General features: G+C 40.2%; 1 protein-coding gene across 1 annotated transcript in view; it reads right to left on the bottom strand.

Moving 5' to 3' along the window:
• The window catches only part of LOC120524448 (probable ubiquitin carboxyl-terminal hydrolase FAF-X), a 260,143-nt gene that overhangs the window by 150,989 nt on the left and 83,557 nt on the right, over nt 1–25,597 (bottom strand). The window contains exons 16-18 of the mRNA XM_039746300.1: nt 21,785–22,127; nt 20,623–20,718; nt 19,433–19,644 (exon numbers count right to left, since the gene is read on the bottom strand). Coding sequence (XP_039602234.1) covers nt 19,433–19,644; nt 20,623–20,718; nt 21,785–22,127 — 651 coding nt within the window. The remainder of the gene's footprint in view (nt 1–19,432; nt 19,645–20,622; nt 20,719–21,784; nt 22,128–25,597) is intronic.

The raw sequence follows: 25,597 nt of genomic DNA, 5'->3' as shown, positions 1-25,597 counted from the left end.
CACTTTTCAAAACATCATAGTTTTTTTCATTTGTTCCAAATTTACAGGAAATAATGGTTTGCACTTTACAAAAAAAAAAACAGATTAAATAAATGCACAAATATGCTTTGTAATAGACAACTGATAACTAAAACAAGTACTCAAGTCCTGCAGCTTTGTCTGAGAATTTTGTGATAAAATGCTTGATGACAACTGAGTTACACAAGTTCAGTTCTTTATTTTATCTTTGTTTTTTATTCAACCAAAGTGCAGCATCAAAATTGTTAAATGTGAACTAAAATACAACAGCATTAAACTATGGCGATAGTTTTTCTTAATGTGCCATGTACTCAATAGAAGTTAGCAACAATTCTGGTCAACAAGGTTTTGTCCATCTCTGTTCGGAACAAGGTAATCAAGGTCATTCCCATCCATTCTCTCAAGTTCTGCAGCCATGATTTCCTGTGACGGCCTGGTCCTCTCCATCACATTTCCCCTGTATAACTAATTTCAACAACCTGTATTTGTCATTGTGAAGACCATGGACAGTTTCCTCTTTTTAATGGTGGAGAGGAGTTCTCTTCTTTATGTGTCGGGCTGTTATATCATTTGACACCTAATGTGTCCAAAATACCCTCAACTTGCACTGGTAGTATAGAATACTAGCCAACTAAGCCGCATAATCAGGCCGCTTTTTAAATTATTTTTAAGCACAGAGGAAAAAAACATTTGAAAAATTCGTAATTTAATAAACCTCCAAGAAAAGTAACATTGCAACAATGCACGCTACGAACCAACATACAATTGTCCGTGACTGAAAACGGAGGAGCGCTGTCGCTTTCTCCTTCAAAGCGAAGGACGGGGTTGAACGCCGCTCAGTACGCACTGGCCGCTTATGTGCCCGCCCCCAACTCCCTACCTGAGTCGCTTTCGTCTGTGTACAGTCCACACGCACCTGTGAGTCACGTTGACTTAATTTTCCAAACACCGCCTCAGTCGGTTTCCACATTGATTTTTCATTGTTCTTTGCGGTTCCGGCTGCTTTTTTTTTTATATATAATCCACCAAGTCACCCGACCATGGGGGGCTTTACAAAGGGCAGGGACGTAATCAGTGCGAGCGTATGACCCGCACATACTGGGAATTTCTCGTTCGTGGAGAATAATTGGAAGCCACGGTCTCCATCACGAATGGGGTTCAACTGCATACCCACGCCAGGTAGACACACGTTGATCCATTCAGTGTAGCGGGCGTGCAGTACCGGACATACAAGTGCATTACAGACCTGTTAATGCTCAATCTCACGTGGCTGAAAGCCACTTGTCCCTCTAAGAATTTGCACGCCGACCACTGTTGGGTCATGTAACTATTTAGCAGGTGGGAGTCTCGTTCGTTTTCGGAAATAACCAGCCAAATCGCTCCACCAACTAAGAACTGCCATGCACCACCACCCACAGAATCGAGAAAGAGCTATCAATCTGTCAATCCTGTCCGTGTCCGGCCGGGTGAGGTGTCCTGTGTTGAGTCAAATGAAGCGAAAGGCTCCACACCTGGTGGTGCCCTTCCGTCAATTCCTTTAAGTTTCAGCTTTGTAACCATACTCCCCCCGAACCCAAAGACTTTGGTTACCCGGTTGGCTGCCGGATCGCCTGTTGCGGGGCCTGCATTGGTGAAGCAGGTGAGACGGTAATGAAACAGAGGCACAGGGCTTATTGGTTTTTAAAGACTGCTTCCTTCATTGGGTTTTAACCAATGCACGGAACGAACCAACACACAATCGTCGGGCGCTCAGGGTGGAATGGGAGGAGAGGAGAAGGACATCCACTCCGCTCCCTCCGTCATGCTAGTCTGCTGATTTCTCGTTCAGTATACACTGCCTGCTCATGTGCCCACCTCCAACTCGTCACTCGAGTCGTTGTCGTCTTTGTACAGTCTAGATGCACCTGTGACTCACGTAGACTTTTCATTGCTCTGTGCTGTTTTGGCTGCCTTTCTATATATAATCCACCAAGACACCCGACCACAGTGGGAGGGGGGTGTGTACAAAGTGCAGGAGTATCTAAGAAGACGCATGTTTGTCGCGGATGCGAATTGCTGTATGTAGCGTGTAAAACAGTTTGCTATAGTGCACGCGGTCGGGCGTCGTAACCGAAAACTTGTTTTTTAAAGACTGCTCACTTCATTGTGTTTTAACCTCAGCTGTGAAGGAACGTTTTAAGGATCCCATGTGATATCCCTCGCAAACAGTTTTACACGCCGCATATGGCGATTCACCTCCGCGAGAAACATGCCTACAGTCAACGTGGGTCAGAGCTGCATGTAACCTCTACGACAGACGAATATAAATGACGCCAGGTTTTCTGTGTCTTTGCGTCCAAGTTGGTGGGCGTAGCTCAGTGAGTTGTCATCGTATCCAATGGTCTTGGAGTTGGTGGGCGTGGCTCCTTCCTGCGTGCGCCATAGGTGTCTCACTTGTCGGCTTAGTGACTCCACGCCCCTTCCGGCGTGCTTTCCATGGTTGTCTTGCCTTAGTGAATTATATATATAAATTTAAATCTATGTATCAATGTAATCTCTATCAAATTAAAGTAAAACAAATTGCAATAGCTAGCTTTCAAGTCATGCCTGTACAATTTTATTCTTCTAAACAACTCAAAAACCTCCAATAATTTATTAGCTCAAGGTCAGGAATATGACAAATAATTAAATGAATATGAGGGGATGATTAGGTACTGGTCACTACCTGGTCCAGATGGCATGTGTGGCCTTCGAGTCAAGATAACAATTGCGAAAGATGGGTAAAAAGTAATTATGCCTAATAAGCATAAAGAAATATTGGTGTAAAAAGGCAAAACAGGATGAGGGCGTTGTGCCCTAGGAGTCTGATAGTAGTGGAAAATGTATAAAGCAAGACTGTTTTGTTGTAAGAACTGTAATAAATATGAGGTTCTCCAAATGAACAAGTTTCAACTTCATTGAACTGAGACGGCTTTGTGTCTTTGCAATAAAGTCTTATTCTAATTGCTCATCCAGAGACTCCACATGCCTTTTTCTCCATGGCAATAGCATCACATCTCAAATGCCTCCAAGTACTTGCAGGCATTTTCTGTAAGTGTCCTTGCATTTGTTCTGTGGAATGGAAGTTAAAATCTATTGCTAGCTTCTGTATGAAAATCTGCATGCTCTCTGTGTGGCTAGGTATTATTATTAACAGAAGCGTGCTTGCATGGAGTAGGGCTGCAGGTGTGGAGTGCAGTTTTTGGCTCTTCCCGGCTGCTTCAGCAGTGTCTAGATTATCGTCCAATTAAGATGCCAAACATATGACAAGTTTTCTGATAAGCTTCATTAAAAATATAAGACTAGAATTTCTGCTTTCCGTTGTAATCAACAAATTGTGTAAGAATGTTCTGTGACCTTGGTTGAAACTGCGCTTATTTTTATCTAACTGCTTTCTTTGAAGGTCTCTGTTATAAAATGCAGCTGACCCCCCCCGAATGGGCTTTTGCACTTAAGAGCTCTGTAAGGCAAAGCCGCTCTACTCACCAAGAAGTCAGAAATAAAAGAATTCTGTTTGTTTGAATTGGTGTCTGCCTGCTATTGTTTTGAAACTTCGTTCACAATTTTCTGACACCCGAATGTGGGGCAGAGACGGACAGGTGATTTCTCGAGCGGGATCGTCCAGAAGACCGGTAAAAGGACCGACTCCGGCCGGGTCGGAAGGACCAGCTCCGGCAAAAGTTAGGACTGGCCTGCCTCGGGCGTATCCTGCATGAGAAGCCCCTGGCCTCCTCTGACCGAATACGAAGGTCGAACCAACTGGGATTTCCCTAGCAGGTCACGAAATTCTTGGTGAGTAGACCGAGGGAGTCCAGTCCGATTGAGTGAATGACGTAGCTCATGGATTTGACCGGTTTACAGGAAATTAAGGAAAATAAATACTGTATCACTAACGTAGTGGATGGTAACTGGAAAATAGGGAATAATACTTGGGTCCCTCGAGGGACAGTGTAAGATACTACAAGTACGTTAGTAAGTTACTCCCTGTGAAGCAGAATAGAAAGGGGTGAGTGGCACACTCCTATTAAATAGGGGAATGGGAGTAAGAAAAGTATAGCATATGAATTGAGTGTCTGGGAAAAACACTGAGTGGGTGGACGAGTTTTCTGTTCCTAACGTCTAGTCATAATCCTGCTTCTAAGGGTTGCTCTGTGGTGGAGACATGCACAAGCACTTTGGCACATAGGAGGCGTCTGACAAAGGAATTGGTGTTGAGCACACCTTGTATTCCGGACTCCACGCTGAATATTGTTGTACGATTCTGCTAAACAACGGACACGAAACCACTTGAGTACTAATCCGGGAGTGGGACAGGACTGGGAGCAGAATGCTGCGGGGGCTGAATTGTTCTACTGTGGTCCAGTGCTATTCATTATGGGAAAGCAAAATAGTAAACCGGTCAAAGAGACTCCTTTAGGAAATCAAAAGTCTCTGTTAGAAGGATTATTTTTGAAAGTGTCTCGGACACGAGCTTTCACTCGGGTCCGAAAGGGGGTTCACCTAGAAAATTAATAGAAAAGAAAACCGGATTAGACTTTAAGAAAGCATGTAAAAAATGGAATAAACAGAGTGGTGGCAGATGGCCGATAGTCGGGACTATGGACATATCAGAAATACAAGAAATAAGGAAAATATTATGTAGAAATGCACGAGGATGTTGTAACAAAGGTCCGTATCGAATAGACATGTTTGATAGATAGGAATTGGTGATAAAGAATAGGACCTTGGAAGCGGCGCAGAAGAGTAATGAGCTGCTGGTTGCTGAGGTCAAAACACAGAAAGAAAAGGAAAAGTTATTGCTAGCGTTGCAGAAAACGAAGGTAGAGACAGAGCCCAAGCCTGAAAGTAAAAGAAAGAAGACCAAAAAGAAAGACCCCCTATACCCCGCAATCTGTCCACCCCCTCCTTACCAAACTCCACCGATTCCACCTCCTGCACCCCCTTCCTCCAACTGCACCCCTGTTAACAGACGAACCGTCTGGAGCAAGTTTTTACGATGAACAATATCATTATGACCCGTCCTCACATATTGACCTTGAGGAAGATGATTCAGATCATTCACAAGGTGCTACTGGGTTGCAATGGCAGAAACCAGAAGAGTCATCTGTCTCCCAGCGCACAAGAAGTCAGACCATATGGGTGGTTTTACTTCCCCCTTCGGCTCCCCTAAACCTTCTGGCCCGACATTCTCTTGCCTCCTCATTGAAGTCCCCAACCCCCGACATGATCCCGCGCAACCCCCAGGCAATAATAATCCCACCACCGTAATGATTCACCGAAATTGGGACATTCAAGAATTAAAGGATGTGGTATCTGAACTGCCCGACCCCAAAGCAGTCGGTGGACTGAAATTTGTGCAGCAATTACAGCAGCTTGATGATATGTATAAACCAAATGCTGCAGAGTGGACACAGGTGCTCCGCCAAAAGCTGGGCACCACATGGGCAACTGTAAATCACGGTGATCTTAACGGTGCTCCTTGGCGTTGGAATGAAGCTCTTCTCCGAGGCCCCGGGAATGAAGGTCCTTTCCTCAGCCAATGGGAGCCTTTGAAAGGAGCCCTGACAGAAAAATATAAAAAGGGCACAGACTGGTCACTAATTTTAGCCACTAAGCAGAAAAAAGACGAGACAGTGGGCTCACCGGTTGCAAGAGCTGATGGCTAATCACTCTGGGCTAGACAATAAAAAATGAAAACGATAGAATTCGTGCTGCAGTGCCTCCTTTTGTCTCGGGACTGAGAAGAGATATTCAAAGCAAGGATCGCACGTCTTGCATAGGCTGGGAAAGCGCTACGTTCGAGGAAGTCAAGCGTCATGCAGAGCATGCTGAGAGACAGACTAAATTAAAAGAGTCAGACACACAGACCAAACTGTTGGCTGCACAAATAAATTACTATACTGGTGGAACTGACCCGGCTAGGGGGTGAGGATGCAGAAATTTCTTTGGAAGTCGAGGGCACGGAAGAGGACGAGGGTTCCAATTATCAAGCCCTAATAATCCTTTCGCTCAGATGCCTGACCCTTCAGAGCAGACGCCAGCGTCATAAGCCTGTTACAGCTGTGGTGAACTTGGACATTTCAGACGCAACTGCCCACACAAGCGCCCTCCACCACCCCATCTCCATGAGCCCAATGACATTCCTTGGTCCTAGGAATTAGCAGGGACCACCAGCCACTTTTTCCAGTTTCCTTTGCTTACTCGTCATGCTGATACTGATCCTTTATTGACTTTAATAGTAAACGGCAAAGAAACTGTTTTTCTTGTGGACGCAGAAGCCACGCTCTCCACTTTGTCGCTGTTGGAGGTCCCTGCCTCGAAAGATACAGTACAGGTGCTTACTGCCTCGGGACAGCCTCATACTTTGCTCATCTCTAAACCTTTGCAAGTGCAGCTCAGCACTGACAGCTCATCATCGACTCATAGTTTCCTGTTAAATCATTTGTGCCCTGTGAACTTGCTGGGAAGGGATCTTATGACTAAGTTGTCAGTCTCAATTTCTTTAACTGAACAAGGATTTTACTGCTCCATTCCTAAGCTCCTATGCCAAACTACACACCCCAAGCCCTCTTTTGCTGCATGGACCCTTGACATCTCACCACACACCCTCCTCTTGAAAGCCCTTCATTCTTTCCCCTCATGCCTATTTCCCCACTTACAAGTCCCGGACACCCTGCATTGTACTGCCCAATATTTCCCCGCTGAAGTAAACACTCCTTGGTTAGAATCTTTTCTTTCCTCCGGCACATGCCCTGAAACTTTGTACATTCCATGTATTTTTATTTCATCTACTAAAGCTGCTGCTTCAGTTCACCTCACATGTTCACAAAGTATTTTCTATCTAGGTGGTTCAGTGCCCCATGTCTCTCTATCTAAATCTAACACCGTTCACTGGGTTGAAATTGGGGACTGGAATGAAAAATGTCTAAATAGAACTGATTGGCTGTACGTTGCGCCAGGTATTTCTGACACCTCAGACCATCTAATTACTAAAAGTATTAATTCAGATTGATCTGCCAGTTGTTCGTTCCCTGTGACATCCATCTCTCTCTTTATGTTCATTGTAAACTGATAGCATTCCATGGCTCTCTTCGATTCCTGATACACTGTGGTCTCAAGGGAAAAATGATTTTGGCAGAATAGCAAATTGTGAACCTCTAGTAATCTTTCCAAAATCCTCCTTCCGTCCTTGCCATGCGCAATATCCTCTTTCTCCCGAGGCTGAACTCAGAATTGCTGCTGTACATAAAGATCTCGTTGAAAAGGGGGCTATAATTCCTATTAAATATTCTCCTGTAAACTCTCCTATCTTGCCAGTAAAGAAAGCTGATGGCTCTTGGCGCTTTGTCCAAGACCTCAGACAAGTCAATTCTGCTATCTTTCCTAGAGCACCGATCGTGCCTAATCCTTCCACTATTCTGTCCACAATCCCTCCATCTGCACGTTATTTCTCAGTTATTGACTTAGCAAATGCTTTCTTTTCTACTCCTGTACATCTTGATTCTCAGTTTTGGTTTGCTTTTACTTTTCAAAACCGCCATTGGACATGGACCGTTATGCCACAAGGTTATACAGAGGCTCCTTGTGTATACGGCCAAGCGCTTGCTCAAAACCTGGAAGGCTTCTGGCCTGACAGGGGAAGTGCATTGATACAGTACGTCGACGATTTATTACTCTGTAGCGAAACAGAGAAAGCATGCACACAAGATACAGAATTATTGCTCAAGTATCTTGCAGAAAATGGGCACAAGGTTTCTAAGGCCAAGCTGCAGCTAGTTCAAACCACTGTCAAATATTTGGGGCATGACATCACTTGTGGTACCAGAGCTCTGTCAAAAGACCACATAACCACTATTCAAAACCTGCCCAGACCGGTCACAAAACAACAGGTTACGTCTGTATTGGGCATTTTAGGTTACTGTCGACAATGGATTTTAATTTTTTCTGAAAGAGCACAGCCTTTGCAAAATCTAGCTAACACTGCTGACCTTTCTCTTTCTGGCCACATACAGTGAAATGTGCAGGCTGAGAAGGCTCTATGTAATTTAAAAAGTGCATTACTCTCTGCGCTAGCATTAGGGCTCCCTGACTATTCTCGTCCATTCACTTTGTTCGTGGACGAAAAGGGGGAGGAGGGGGTATATGAATGCAGTACTAACACAGCTCCACGGCAAAAAACAAAGGCCAATAGCCTATTTTTCAAAAAGATTGGATCCAGTGGCTAAGGGACTTCCAACCTGTCTCAGAGCAGTAGCAGCCACAACAGAAGCCATGCTAGCCAGTACAGATATAGTGCTCATGAGCCCCCTAACAGTAAAGGTGCCTCACGCCATACACTCCATTTTAGTACAGGCCAAAACTTCACATCTCACTATTGCTAGGGCAATACACTATCAAAACGTACTCTGTACTCTGTCAAATGTCACAATTGAAAGATGCTCCACTCGAAATCCAGCCACTTTTCTTCCAACTGAAGAAGAAGGGGAGCCACACAGCTGTCATGATGAAATAAATAAGGTCATAAAACCCAGACCAGACCTGCAGGAAACTCCACTAGAAATAGGAGAAGTACTAAAGTAGATGGATGTTCTATGCGATTGGATTATGGAACACCCTCAACCAGCTATGCAGTGGTCAAAGGTGACTACCTGCTGGAGGCAAACCGAATTTCGTCAAGTTTAAACGCGCAGGCAGCTGAATTAATTGCTCTCACCCGAGCCTGTCAGCTGTCAGAAGGGAAAGCAGTAACCATTTATACAGATTCCAGGTATACTTTTGGAGTCTGCCATGATCATGGAGCATTGTTGAAATTAAGGGGATTCAAAACCAGTACTGGTAAGCCCATCCAACATCAGAAATTAGTCAAATCCCTCCTCGAAGCTATAATAAAACCATCAAGACTGGCAATAGTTAAATGCCAGGCGCATACTGGGAAACAAGATCCTGTCAGCAAAGGAAACGACCTGGCTGATCACTTTGCTAAACAGGCTGCCTACAATAACACACCAATCTTTTTATTTCAACAGAAAGACGACAAGGACACTGATAATCAAATAATCTCTTTACAGAGTGCAGCCACGGACAGAGAAAAGAGAAAATGGTCCAAAGAAGGATCCCTCTCTGATGGGGTCTGGACTCGCAAGCAAAATAACAAACCTTTCCTCCCAAAAGCTTCTTTTCCAGGTATGGCAAAAATCGCACATGGCCTGGACCACGCTGGAAAGGATGCCATGATTCAAGATGTCGAGAGACATTGGGAAGCCGTAGGTTTCTCTACGTATGCAGAGCAATTCTGCAGACGCTGTGCACTATGTCAAAAATTTAACGTAGGTAAAGGTACGCAGGTAAGTCCCGCCCTCACACCTAACCCAATGGGTCCATTCAAACATCTTCAAATGGACTTCATTGAACTAACACCATCTAAAGGGTACCGATACTGCTTGGTAATTGTCGATGTTTTCTCCCGATGGGTGGAAGCTTTCCCTTCCAAACATGCAGACGCCAAAACTGTGGCAAAAGCCTTGATAAAAGAAATCATTCCAAGATGAGGAATACCACAAAAATTGCAGACTGATAATGGTACCCATTTTGTGAATTTAGTAATCAATGAACTAACCACCTGGCTCCAAATTAACGTGCATCACTATTGCAAGTACCACCCTCAAAGCGGAGGTATAGTAGAAAGGTGCAATGGCACCCTGAAATCTAAATTGGCTAAGATCTGTGAGCAGACGAATTTAACGCTTTACCCCTGGCCTTAATGGGATTGAGAGGGAGGAAACACCGGCAGTTGGGACTGTCGCCGTTTGAAATACTAACTGGACGGCCATTGCCGTCAATCTGCATACTGTGGACAATGATCTTATTTCCAGTCTTACAGGTCTCCGAGCATCCCTGAAGGAGGTCCACAAGCAGGTTAACCAGGCTTGGCGAACTAGTCCTCCACCAACAGAGTCACAGATTCCCTTGGGAACCTGGATACTGGTCAGAGACACCCGAAGGAAGCACTGGCCATCAACCTCGCTGGAGGGGACCATTCCAAATGCTGCTATCCACACCTCATGTTGTTAAAGTCGAAGGACTTCCCGCCTGGATTCACGTGTCGCATTGCAAAAAATGGCATTCATATCTTTGCTAGTCCTAATCTTTTCTATCCATCTGACTTTAGGACAAGGACAAACAGGTGTTGACCATCTGACTCACCAATTGAAGCAAATACATGGGGACTTTCCCACGTTAACTTTCCAAATAGGGAAAACTGCCTCGTTCCAGATTGACTTTTGTTCCATTGCTCCCTGTGGGTCCAGTGGACTAGACAAATGGAGATTGTTTGAAAAATATGTTTGTGTGACCTGACCCAGGTACAAAACTGATTTAAATCCCTCCTCCAGACTATCTGAATGTTCAAGTTGGAGTGATGTGTTTGCAAACACTGGCGACCAGGACTGGGGGTATAATCCGTGGGAAGCCCAGGAACATGATTTAAAAACAAGGTTTTCTATAATTAAATCAAGGTTTACCCCAATTCATGAATGTATGGTAGAAACTTGTAATCCTTTGATTATCACTATAAAAGACCCCTCATATCATGATAAAGGAATCTATATATTAGGGGCCCATGTTTCTGGCACAGATCTCCTTGGAAAATTTATTATATACAGGTAACAGAGACAAAACCCGCTTTTATCTCACCTAGCTCAAGTAGCTCTGCTACACCTCCTCCTGACGACTTACCCTCACAACCAATTATTTCTCTAAATATCACCACCCTTTCCTCTACATTCTCCATAGAAACTGGATACGGTGACCAGAACCGATGGCTGCAGTGGGTCCTCTATTCTGCACGACAGATTAACCAATCCAACTGTGCCACTGCACGCCCTCACCTTGCCACTACCCCATTTCCCTTAACTGATCCCTCAGACCCCACTGGCCTTCCTTGCTTGCTTTACCTATTTACTACTGCTTTCCCTCCAACGAAACCCAAATGTCATACCTTGAATAACCTTTTCCCCCCAATTCAACCTATGACCCCCCCCTGCAATTACACTTGTTTCACTCGAGCCGCCCCTAAGAAGAATGCCGTTCTCCTTGGCTCTTTTCCCTCCCCCTGGTGCTCCTTTACTTACAACGTCTCCATCAATGCCTCTACCTTTTTCCCCAATAACATTTCCCTTAGTTGGTTCACCACCCACACCAGCGCCTGTACGGATGTCGGGTGGAAGTGCCGAAGATCTGAATTACTGGACATACTCCCACCTGAATGCACTGGTACCTGTGCCCTTGTACAATTGGTCATGCCTTTCCGTCTCCTTCCCCTTCATGGCCAACAACCTCCATCCTCTCCCCGTTTACATCACGTTCGTAGATCAGCATCCGTTGCAAATTTCTCATTACATGGTCCAGGTGTGTATATTGACTCAATAGGTGTGCCTAGAGGTGTCCCTAACAAATTCAAAGCAAGAGATCAAGTAGCTGCTGGTTTTGAATCTCTTTTTCCCATAATCACTATCAATAAAAATGTGGATTGGATAAATTATTTATATTATAATCAACAGCGTTTCCTGAATTTTACTAAAGAAGCTGTTAAAGGAATACATGAGCAATTAGATAAAACCTCCCTTATGACCTGGCAAAATCGCCTAGCACTAGATATGCTTCTGGCTGAAAAAGGTGGTGTTTGTGCTATGTTTGGAGATGCTTGCTGTACATTCATTCCAAATAATACTGCCCCTGATGGTTCCATTACCCGTGCCCTCGCTAGTCTGACCGCTCTCTCTCTAGAATTGGCTGAAAACTCAGGTATCAATACCCCTCTTGATGAATGGTTTATACCCACTTTTGGCTCTTGGGGCCAATGGTTCAAATCCATTTTTGTTTCCCTTTTAGTTGCTTTAACTGTTATTCTTTTGATTTGCTTTGCTGTTGTCTTATTCCATTATTCCATTATTTTATCCAGAAGTTTTTCACTGCCTCAATAACTAAAGCTTATTTCCTCCACACAGAACGCATGCATCTTCTTCCCCAGGCCCAATTCTCTTCCCAGTCTTCCCTCAATCATGACTGTTTAGCTTAAACTTTTATTATTTAAACTTTTAAGTTTAAAAAGGGGGGAATGTGGAATGGAAGTTAAAATCTATTGCTAGCTTCTGTATGAAAATCCGCATGCTCTCTGTGTGGCTAAGTATTATTATTAACAGAAGCGTGCTTGCATGGAGTAGGGCTGCAGGTGTGGAGTGCAGTTTTTGGCTCTTCCCGGCTGCTTCAGCAGTGTCTAGATTATCGTCCAATTAAGATGCCAAACGAATGACAAGTTTTCTGATAAGCTTCATTAAAAATATAAGACTAGAATTTCTGCTTTCCATTGTAATCAACAAATTGCGTAAGAATGTTCTGTGACCTTGGATGAAACTGAGCTTATTTTAATCTAACTGCGTTCTTTGAAGGTCTCGGTTATAAAATGCAGCTGACTCCCCCTTTGAATGGGCTTTTGCACTTAGAGCTCTGTAAGGCAAAGCCGCTCTACACACCAAGAAGTTAGAAATAAAAGAATTCTGTTTGAATTAGTGTCTGCCTGCTATTGTTTTGGACCTTCGTCCACAGTTCCGTAAAGCAGAACTGAGAATACTCAGCATCTCAGCATTCTTACCCAGATTCCTAGGTTCGGACTCAAACTACAGACTACCTTCCTTAAATAGTTGAATGCCGTGCATGTCCTTTCAATACAAGTTTTTACTTTAAGAGTGTGACCAATTTGACTACTGCATTCATGTGCATTTACACCTGGTCCTTCGTGTATTTTTGTAGTTTGAATATTAAAAACTGAACTGAATATTGCAAATCTTTCCAGTCAACTTTCTGTTAATCTAGATGCCACTCTGTGACTTCAACTGGAGGAGCAGCTCATATAATAACAGGAATAATCACATTTTTGGTATGGCGCCCTTATACATGAAATACAAACTATGCAGTGTGTGTGTCAGTGTATTCATTTTTTCCATTTGTGAAACTTTCAAAGATGATCAGTATTCAATTTATAAAAGTTATGTGCATAATTTTAAGGAAGTGTGGCTGGAGGTGTCAGAAGGGAATGAAGGGTCCATCTTCTCAGTAAATTGGTCAGTCATTGTCCAACCCGCTATATCCTAACACAGGGTCACAGGGTCTACTGAAGCCAATCCCAGACAACACAAGGCAAAAGGCAGGAACAAATCCCGGGCAGGATGCCAACCCACAGCAGGACACACATACACACACAAATCCAGCACACACTAGGGACAATTTAGGATCGCCGGTGCACCTACCTGCATGTCTTTGGACTGTGTGAGGAAACCCACGCAGACACGGGGAGAAAATGCAAACTCCACGCATGGAGGACCCAGGAAGCAAACCCAGGTCTTCTTTTCTTAATTATTATTATTAATAATATTATTATAATTTACATGATTTTTATTCAGTTTACCCTCTCTGTCTGGATCAAATTTTGAAATCATTTTTTTACCCACTTCTGCCAAACTGATTTCCTTCAAACTTTGCATGCATGCTGTTCTCCAGTGTCAATGCAATATTTCATCAGTTTTGAACTGGGATCTTTACATTAATTATATCAATTTAAATTTCTCATTTCCTTATATTATAGTTTTAGCGATTACACATTTACATAGTGCATTTGGCCAACACACATATATATGACAAATTAGCAGTTTTGGCCAAGTGGTTAGCGTGTTGGACTTTCAATCAAATGGTCAAAGATTCAAGACCAATGTAGACTCATTTTACAAAAAAATTATTTTGATTAACTGATATTGAGGTTCTGTCAAATTACTTCAGTATCACAGTTAAGCAGCACTAGTCAAGTGGTTAGCATGTTGTACATACAATAGTGGAAGGTTCAAAACCAATGTACATAAATTATTATTTTTTAAATTTTACCAATTTTTCATCGTTTACATACACATTTGGCGAAATACTCTTTTCAGTGCTTTGCTCAGTGGACAGAGTGTTGGGCTTTTCTAAAGGAGATTGAAGGTTCAATGCTCCCACTGACAAATGCACATTTCCAGTACTTCACATGTGCAAGGTTTCACCGTGGTTAGGATTTTATGAAATGAGAAATGAACCTGAAAGAATGTTATATTTCACTTTAAGATCGTACATTCCATTCCAGTCTGTCGCTAATGCCATTTCTGTCAAATCACCTTCCCACCCAAGTCAAGGTTTCTGTAAGATGCCGAGGACCGTGTGGCAAGAGGACGGCTAAAAATATATAAAAAAAAAGACTTTTAAGTGATAGGATTTTATTAAAAACGCACTAAAAAGTAAAAAATGTAAATTTTTTCTAGAAGTAAGATTTTGTTGGTCATGTGTGACACAAAATAAAACTGTTGGATGCCCATAAAAGAATTACGGCAATTGAATTCAATTAAAATGCATAAATTCCAAAAAAATGCTCTTTTATAATTTGACATTTCTCCAATTATCATTATCCTACAAAATTCTTTTATATACTGCTCAAAAAAAAATTAAAGGAACACTTTGATTTAATCAGAGTATAGCATCAAGTCAATTAAACTTCTGGGATATTGATTTGGTCAGTTAAGTAACAGAGGGGGATGTTAATCAGTTTCAGCTGCTTTGGTGTTAATGAATTTAACAACAGGTGCACTAGAGGGGCAACAATGAGACAACACACAAAAAAGGAATGGTTTTAAATGGTAGAGGTCACTGACATTTTTCCCTCCTCATCTTTTCTGACTGTTTTTTCACAATTTTTCTTTTGGCTATGATTAGTGTCACTACTGGTAGCATGAGGCAATATCTGGACCCTACAGGGATAGCACAGGTAGTCTAACGTCTCCACATCAGTATGTGCCATTGACAGAAGGTTTGCTGTGTCTCCCAGCACAGTCTCAAGGGCATGGAGGAGATTCCAGGAGACTGACTGTTACTCTAGCAGAGCTGGACAGGGCCATAGAATGTCCTTAACCTATTAGCAGGACTGGTATCTGCTCCTCTGGGCAAGGAGGAACATGATAAACACTGCCAGAGCCCTACAGAATGACCTCCAGCAGGCCACGGGTGTGAATATCTCTGACCAAACAATCAGAAACAGACTTCATGAAGGTGGCCTGAAGACCCGACATCCTCTAGAGGGCTCTATGCTAACTGCCCGGCACCATGGAGCTCGATTGACATTTACCATAGATTACCAGAATTGGCAGGTTCACCACTGGTGCCCTGTGCTTTTCACAGATGAGAGCAGGTTCACCCTAAGCACATGTGACTGATGTGAAATGGTCTGGAGAAGCCATGGAGAACATTATGCTACCTGTTATATCGTTCAGCATGACCAGTTTGGTGGTGGGTCTGTGATAGTCTGGGGAGGCATATCAATGGAGGGATGCACAGACCTCTACAAGCTAGACAATGGCACCTTGACTGCCATTAGCTTTTGGGGTAAAAGTCTTGCACCCACTGTCAAATCCTATGCTGGTGCAGTAGGTCCTGGGTTCCTCCAAGTGCACGACAATGTCTGGTGTCATGTGGAGAGAGTATACAGGCAGTTTCTAGAGGATGAAGGAATTGATACCGTTGACTGGCTCCCACACTCACCTGACCTAAATCCAATAGAATACCTCTGGGACATTATGTTTCAATCTATCCGACACTGCCAGGTTGTACCTCAGACTGTCCAAGAGCTCACTGATGCCCTGGTCCAGATCTGGGAGGAGATCCCCCAGGACACCATTCGTTGTCTCATTAGGAGCATGTCCCGATGTTGTCAGGCATGCATACAAGCACATGGGGGCCATACAAATTACTGAGTACAATTTTGCTGCAATGAAATTTTGGCAAAATGGACTAGTCTGCCACATCATTTTTTTCACTTTGATTTTCATGGTCTCTTTGAATTCAGTCCTCTGTAGACTGAATTTTCATTTCCATCAAACGATGTGGCATCCTTTCGTTCCTAACATATTACCAGTTTTTTCCCCATTGAGATCTTATGTGTTTTCAAATTGTTTAATTTTTTTGAGCAGTTTATTTTTTTAGTGATTCAAGTGTATTTTAATAAAAGTAAAACAAATAAAGTAATCCATCACTTTGTACATATGGTATGGCAAAAATTATAAAGTATACATCACATCCTGCTGTGATGTCCAGAGTTAATGTAGTGATAAAAATAAAGTGATTTTTATACAAAAGCCAAACAGTATGTTCATGTCACCAGACTGTTTACCGCAGGTTCAAATATAATGCTTGTTTTAGCAGTATTTAACCAAGTCCAGAATTACAAGTTTGCTGTTGTTTTTTTTTTTTAAATAGCTTTACTATACGAATTCAGGCAAAATTTTAATACATTTACTGGGCTTAGATTTCAGTTTAGGATTGTGAGCACTGCACATATTATTTAAAAATCAAAACAGGTTTTTAATAAAGCTGTAATATTTTGCTATTCTTTTAAGACAAAAATCAAACTAAAAGGATGTGATTATCACCAATTTGTTTATCTGCATACAGTGCTAGTTAAAAAACAAAAATGCATGATTTGTGCATGCTTATAGAGTGTGACCATGTCACAATTGTTTAAGTGCCAACCATTTTAATTTTTGGTGTCTACTTATAGCCTTTGAATCAACACCAAGATGGTGAAGGTCATGTGAGTAAATCACCAGATGAGGAAGGATAATCGATTATGTAGCCATACAGAATGCAAGAAATGACAGTGATGCTCATGAGATCAAGAGTCAATACCTTTCTGACACACCATTTAAAATTTCTGTAATTTCTAAAAATTGATCTCTTAAAAGTATAGGCTTACAGGTAAACATATTATATATTATATTTTTGGTTGGGTTCCTGAGTGATTCTGGCCGTGCTGGCTCCATCATGATCATCTTTGTTTTTCTTTTATTATGTCCACTAACATGGCCTGGCAAGGTTTGGTATCTGCCTTATGGCCAATGCTGTTATGTTCTGATTGTTCTTGACTTTAAATTGGATTAAACAGGCTTGACAAAGCTAAATTCCACTTTAAGTGACATTATGAGAATTAGAAAATTAGTTGCAATTTATAAGTAGTTTCTTTTCCCTGTATACCTGAAGTGCATTCACTGTTGGCAGATATTTATTTGACACAATACTCAGCCAATGCCAAACAGTTCAAAGGTCCTCATGTTTAAAGTATACTGGATTGGTGCATTTTTCTTTTGTTTTCTTTGATCTAGTTTTTTGATTAAGTGTGCAACAAACTTTTTTACAGAATGAATCAGTTGCATATGCTCAATGGAAGATTGAGTGTTTATGATTTTAATGCCTGCTTTAGTGCTGCCATGGTTACATTTTAATAATTTCTGACACCCTGTTACACTATTGCACTATGTTATGCTGTTCCAACTAAGCTTTAAGACATTTTTACTTGGGACAATTGGGACAATTGTACAAATTGATTGCTTCAACTTGCAAGGCTTAATTTACCTTAATTGCTGCAGACCATTTGTAGGCCCATTTGTAATATTCTAATATTTTCTTTTTTCAGTTTTTGTTAAAGTAAACTTTAAATTTAAATCTCTGGCAGTACTTACCTTTTCACCATTTTAAGTTATTCATTGTATTTCAACTGATTAAATTTGAAGAAAAACTAGAAAAACGGAATTGTTCTAAAACTTTTGACTGGTAATGTATGTGTGAAGTGCACTAGTAAGCTGTCTCTTGTGATCTACACAGGAGTGAAGGTTATATTTTCACTGAGAACAGTTTCTTTTGCTTAGATTGTGATGCCATATGTAATCATTTCAAGTCTCTCCAATACAAGTAACAATCTGTGCCTTGCCAAGTTTAATAATACATCCAGATAACAGTAACATTAATAGGTTAATAATATGTACATGTACAGAGTACAGATAAACTCTCACTCGCATGTCTGTCCAATAAGCAACACTTTGGTAACAGAGCACTTTGAAAGAATTTTTTTTTGCACTCTCTCAGACATAATTTATGAACAGTCCAGGAAATGTTATCATACTCAGACAAATGAGGTTTGAATGTCTATTGGTGCTTTGTAAGTGATGTTTTAATTTTGATCCATGTTTGCGTTGAAATGCTGAAATATCTGAGAATGCTAAATTTGAACTTAAAAACTGGATTTAGATGGGCACTGAAAGAGAAATAAAAGGGATGAAGATTAACATATTTTGCATTCAAGACTACAAACCACCCCTGCCCATGTCACAAATGGGCACATGCATATACTAAGAACTGGCCAAGACTGGTTGAGCAACTGAGCGTGGTACACAAGTTAATGACAGAGCTTGGTTCAAAATGTAATGAGCAGTTACAGTGTATATGATAAAGACCTGGACTAACTGTTCACCCTACATCTTAATTATTTGAAATGTGAAAAGTAATAACCTGTTTAGGTGTCTTGTAAGGCTTTTGAACCTACTAAGACAGGGATCCTCAATCCCAGTCCTGGAGAGCCGCAGTGGCTGCAGGTTTTTGTTTTGACCTGGTTGCTTAATTAGAAAGCAATTCTTGCCAATAAAGCACTAACAAGGTATGAAATTAAATTAACTCTGCTATGTCAGGTCATTCTCATATCCTAGATTTTCTTTCCCTTTCTATCATGCAAATGATTTGAAGACTAAAATGGACGAGTAATTCTCAGTCCTTCACTTTTTTCTCTTCATTTTTCTTCCAAGTATTTAATTAAACCCAATAGTGCAGATAAATACACACAGGTGTAAATGTAAATAAGCTAAATGGAGAAATGCTGCTCTCTCTTGTCATTTGCATGTTATTGATAATAAGGAGCTATTAAAATAGCTGTTTAAGACAAAATTAAGCAATAAGGGCTCAAAATCACTAAAGTGAAGCAGAAGTGTTACTTTAGCAATAAGTGCTTTTTATTAAGCAACTGGGTTGGAGCAAAAACCTGCAGCCACTGCGGCTCTCCAGGACCATGATTGAGGACCCCTGTACTAAGACATTAGGATGTGCAGCAATATAAAAGTGGTGAGAGGCAACAAATGAAAACTCTTCATGCAAAGGGACTTGGTTAGAAGAAAAGCAACCTACACTGTACTTTATTCTTAAAAAAGGTCTTAAAATTCCTTAGTTTATAGGATCATTACTGTCAATACGGTATTTAAATGCTGTGCCAAAGACTGTTTATATGGGAGAAGGGTCTTGAGAAGTAGCTAATTATTGTTTCATTATTTATACTATCTTGTTTGCTATGGATAAGATGAATATAAATCATGTATGAAGAACTGATGCTTTTATATACACTAAACCTTAATACAGAAACAGTATCACCTACACAAAAAAAAAACTGATTCAAAAGCAATTACAAATCAATGGGTAGTAATTTTACAAAAAAAATTTGCTCATATACCTTAACAAAGGAAGAATTGTCCTTTCTTCATGATATTCACTGTCACATTCATTGATATACTCCCTCAAAACAGTCAAAACGCGTATCATTTGATTTGCTTCTTCTCTGGCACAATTATTATTATTCTTTTCACCTTTTAATATGGATAGCATGTCATATGAAGCTTTTAATCGATCAAAACAAGACTGGATAAAATCTTCACGAATCTCTACCTGTATGACAGGAAAACATGATATATTTCTCAAATACAATATAAGAATCTGTCATAAAATTTTGAAATAAATATGCATGATTTTTTCTCATCGTCCAATAAACGAGAGCTCATTTCTCTTTTTAATTTCTAAATAATCTTAACACCATTTACAGTTGACTCAAAATTATTTTCTGTACTTTTTTCAAAGAACAGTTTTAACTGAAACTAAAGATGCCTTCCTGTCTAAAGGACTCAATAGAAAGAGAAAAATCCACAGTGACAATGGGAGTGCATCTTTGACGTTATGGTTAGAAGGGTGTCATGAGGGGTGCTGAGTCCTGTTTAATGGGTGTCTTAAAAGTTCTGAACCTGCAGTACCACAAACAGAACAGCCAAATAGTTTGGTTTCCTTGAGTGTTTAGAGTACTGATTTAATAAATAAAAATATGCTTTTAAATTTACAATAGCATTTTAATTTTTAAAATGGTGTTGCAAATTAAAGCATATTTTTACTTCCATAACCCCTCAAGGGAACTGGAAACACCCTGTGAGTTGGACTTCATGTCTTGTTCAAGTCTATGCAAATACTGTTATAGATTAGCAGAGAGACAGACAATTGGTAAGCGGGTGGCTTTAAATTGCATTCCTACTACTCTGTTGCCCAAGTCAAACAGTGAGAATTACCATTTTTTTAAACCCTACTTAAGGGTGTCAACAAGAATGGTTTTCAGTAATTACGTCAACAATAAATGGGTAATTTTACTTTGGGTAATTTTATTCTAGGCAATATAAATATTTTACTTATTTGATTTTGAGCAACCAAGTAATTTCTGAATTGTAATTTTCACTATCTTCAAATTTTAATCTCTCTTTGAAATGCAATAGTATCAACAACTCATAAAAATAAGAACAGCAAATTCTTGCCATCTCAAACACAATGTGATTAGTCAACACCAATGTACCACACATTACAATGACACTCATAGTGACCACTAACCTGCTTAATGTGCAATTTTGGTCCAAGGTTTGTATACATTTCTTTCAATAAATCAATAGCTCTGCTGGAAATATCATCAAGTCCATGAAGAACAACCTAATTGAAAAGAATTCATGAACAGCAAAATGATTTTTTTCCATCATCGGATTGTGGGAAGTTATGAGCCTTCCTCGTCATTGGGCACAAGGCAAACACCATACCTGCATAGTATGCCAATCAACTGTGGAGTAAACTAATGCACGCATTCACATTGTTTCATAAAGGGCTATTTTTTTCAATGTGGAAGCAAGATAATAGGATGGAGAAGAAATTGGAGGGCCAAAAAAACCCCTATGGACGTGGGAAGAACTTAGTACCTCTACATGGTCGGTGTTCAGGAATGGATTTAAAGTGATTTTTTCTGGTGTCAAGGGGTAGCAGCTCTAACAAATACAGGTTCATAACAATCAATTTATGGAACTTCTTGATTTTAATACATTAGCAGTACTTCTGAATTTAATTTATTGGTATCCATCAATCTATCCATTTTCTAATCCTGAGCAGGATTTGTTGGTTAGATGAAGCTTATCCCAGCAAGCATGGCAGAAAAATCCCTGGACAGGATGACAGCCCATCACAGAATAAAACCACTCACATGCTAACACACACAATAGATAATTTAGCCATGCCAATTTACCTATCCTGCAAGTGTTTAGCAATGGTCACAAATGTAAATGTTATATGTAAAACATGCATGTTCACAATACTATCCTCCAGAAAAAAGAACAAAAAAAATAAGAATACTTGGTAGTTGTATTACTGTGAGCTTTTCAAATAAAATATCAAGATATAGATATGTCAGGATGTTCTTTTAATGAAATTTCTACCAAGATCACTTAATTTAATGTCATAAAGAAAGAGATGAAAGTCATAATTTCCTGACTTAATTATTTTTTAAAGGTAAACATAAGAGTGATATAGTTTTCAGATTAAGAAACTTAGTTTACAAATTGTCAATACAGGAATTTGCTGGATTATACAAATTGATTAACATATTTAAATACATCAAACTACTTTATCCAGAATAAGAATTACTGAATTGGAATTAATATGCAACTTAACACACTTTAGGAACTGATACTGCTCTAAAATTGTTAATTTATTTCTGATTTTTTATACTTACCTGCCAAAGATAATCAAGTCCTATCAATTCCAAGTCATCCATCAAATAAACCCTTCGCTTTGCCACAAGTTTTCCCTCTCTAAAGTTCACTGTTTTAAAAAAACGTTCAAAGCACTTCATCCCATTTTCTGTAAGGAGTGAAGGATCAAGCTGCAGTACATTGTTTTCAAAGAAGTCCTTGTTAATATCTGGTTCAAGGTCAGGTTCATCACGCATCAACTTGGAATACCATTTGAAGCAAGCCTCTCGATCACAAATAAATACAGCATTTTCAGCTAGACATTTCCAGATTTTCTTGGCTTGTGGTGCACAAAGCCAAAGCTGTCCATCCTTCAGCAGAAACCTTTAAAAAATGTGAAATAGAGTAAGTCATCTAAAAAAATATTAAAAGTCAGGTTTTGACTTTATGCCCCACACACAACATTCTCATGCACCAAAAAATATATGTCTCCTCAGCTAGACACAATGAACTCTCCTGGATCATGGCCTACTGGCTTCATCTCAAGGAAGGGCTTTAATATAGTCAAAGCTTAAATTAAAACATTAAGCTTTATATAAGTGACCATATTATTATATGTACTAAACCTATTTCACTCAATTAACCTAGAGACTAGGTTTGTTCAGATATACAGTGCACTCAATTGTACTTTCACAGCCTTCATAGTAAGACAACTCTTTCAGCCGAAATAGTGAACAGAAAGCAAAATCAGAAAATTCTCATTGAAACAACACAGAAGCTAAATCCCATCACAATACAGTATATACATAAACACACATTACAAAATAGGCAATAGAAGGACAAAACACATACACAAAAGAAAACTGCACTCAGGTTGACTTGAAATGCTAATAAAAAAGCAAGTCACAAGAAGGCAGCACATCATCAGATCAAGAGTCTCTGGTAAAGAGGATCATGCAAGAGTTTATAGGCTGTTGCAGAGTTCTTGGTTCTTAAGCTGTGTCAAGGTGAACATAGTTCAGAGAAAAGGTATTAAAGCTGCGGCTTGGTGATACCCAACAAGACAACACTCAGTAGTTAAACACAGAGAGACAAATAACCAGCAAGTAGCAGGGTATCTTATATACTGCAACAATTTCTTCAATAAACAATGCAAATGTTTTACAAGCTTCTCTTGGCTCCCAGAAATATGGCAAGTTGTTGACTATATTAAAATCTTTCACAATACCATGTTTTGCAGATGGTCTCCGGATATTTATATTTCAAGATGACCTCTTCCAACTAAGAAATGATCTTTACACTGTTTACATCAGAGTTTACAGTATGTATAAATGCAATGCAAATACTGTATATAAATGCAATGCAAATACTGTATCTATGTAAATAATGGCTGACTTATCATTTAAAGAATACATCACATAGTGAATAATGAATATATTTCTTGCTACTACAAACAACAATGTGTGAAATGTATACCACACAAATGATGATCCATGTTTTTTAGAGATACCGTGGTGTTGTTTTCAATTATCTGGCAAAGCAACCCTAACCTGTTTAATACTCCCTCAAAACAATATTTATATAGCACATTTTCATACAAATGATGTAGCTCAAGGTGCTTTACAGGATGAAGAAGAGAAAAAAAGACAAATCTCTATTATAATAAAAAAATCTTGGGATGAGACGAGACTAATCCTGCAACGAAACATGACTTTTTGAAGAGACTTTTTGGAAGCAAGTCATGTCTGACATTAGATTAATGCCCTACTTACAACTATTTTCAAACAAGACCAGGGTCATCAAGTGCATTCCGACACTTAACTTGGAAAGACACCAATCCAAAGAATAATTTGAATTAAGCCAATCGAACAAATGTAACCTAATACAGACACAAAGCTGTAAGAGTCTATTCTTGTAAGACAAATGTACTAAACTAACTTTTAAGGTAGCTTTTGATATTGTATAACCAATTATCATGTGTGATGATCATTATGTGCAAAATGTAATAAGAATGTGCTATGCATTAACCGACATTATAACATTAATCTATACTAATAAAAGGCAAAGCCCTCACTCACTCACTCACTCACTCATCACTAATTCTCCAACTTCCCGTATAGGTAGAAGGCTGAAATTTAGCAGGCTCATTCCTTACAGCTTACTTACAAAAGTTGGGCAGGTTTCATTTCGAAATTCTACGCCTAATGGTCATAACTGGAAGGTATTTTTCTCCATTAATTGTAATGGAGTTGAGCTGGAATGACGTGGGGGCGGAGTTTCGTGTGACATCACCACGTCTCCCACGTAATCACGTGAACTGATTGTCAACGCAGTGCGTAGAAAACCAGGAAGACCTCCAAAAAGCGCTTAAGAAAACATGCATTATATAATTGAGAAGGCAGCGAAACAATAAGAAGTGAGCGAGTGACATATACTACCATATTCATGAGTGTTGCTGCCTCGGAAAGAAAGCAAGGTGTAAACCTAAACTTTAAATTAAGTTCATAGACAGGCTACGCTGCTTTCACATGCCCACAGGTAATGCGGGATACAAGTTTAATGAGAGGACACAGGATATAAACGAGAGTTTTGATCACTTTGTAACTAAGTTAAAATTGTAGGTGAAGGGGTGTGCTTATGCAAATTCCGAGAGACTGTGTTTGTGGGGGATTGACAGTTAAGGCGGGTGGGGGAGTCACGTCATCATATCCCCTCCCATTCATCTAATTTCCGTCTGAGCTGAGCTCCGCGGCTAATGCCGTCTTTCGAAGCAACTTCGTCAGACTGCCACCAAATACTCACAGAAAAATCCACAAGTTAATACACAAGCTATCTCTCGAGTTTCTCCTCACTGAATCCTCCAGGCACTACTTACAAAAGGTCACATTGACAATCGTGTTACGTTATTTTTAAAATCTTTCCTTTTCTTAGCACAAGCACAGCTGAGAAGCTTCGATGCATGTGCTCCATAACGCATTAAAAAATAATGCATTTAATCACACTTTGCATTACAAGCGAAGGGGAGCTTTTGTCAATGCATGATTTCCTGGTACTGTACACCATTACATTGATCAGCGATCCCGATTCATTTTACCCTCGCACCACCTTAGTTTGAGAAGAAGTCTGAAAAATATGAGGTTAACACAGAAAAACATCACCAATTCAAGCTTTATGAATAATCGATTCGCCATCAATAATTGTTTTGGTAAAGCCATCCTCCTTCCATTTTATAATTTTTCCGCCAATAGCCATGATTAAATGAACGGTAAATAAAGTAAGAGCAAAGCGAGGGTGACTTATTTAGGCAGGCATATATATGACAGCAACACTCATGACAATGTCAATCATGTTACGTTATTATTAAAATGTTTCCTTTTCTTTTCATTACTTCTTTAACAACTACTTCTCCGCTGTAGGCGGGATTTTGCTATATATATATATATATATATATATATATATATATATATATATATATATATATGAATGACCTCCAAAGAGCGCTGAGACTTTTGATATCATGAACGTGTCTGCAAATACTGTGGTCTCCTGCCCAGCAAAAGTCGAGCAGCCAGCGCGCATAGCTGTGCCGGCCTTTAAGACGCTGACTGCGCTTCTGCCTTAAGTCAAAGTGAGCACTTTTAATTTTTTTCATCCTCCCCTGAGCTATAGCCCAGACAAGTGCAAACACGGGACCCCTTTCTTTTGCACGTATACGATTATGAGGTCCTCACCTCGAATTATGAAGACACGCACACGAGTGGAGGACTGACCGTGCCATCACAGCTGATTAATGGCAGGGACGTCTCACCAGTCTACACAAGACCCACCGCGACTGTCCCCAAAAGGCGATCATA

This window comes from Polypterus senegalus, chromosome 2 (genome assembly GCF_016835505.1).
Source record: "Polypterus senegalus isolate Bchr_013 chromosome 2, ASM1683550v1, whole genome shotgun sequence".
Taxonomy (NCBI): domain Eukaryota; kingdom Metazoa; phylum Chordata; class Cladistia; order Polypteriformes; family Polypteridae; genus Polypterus; species Polypterus senegalus.
This window is presented reverse-complemented; position numbering and strand designations above follow the sequence as displayed.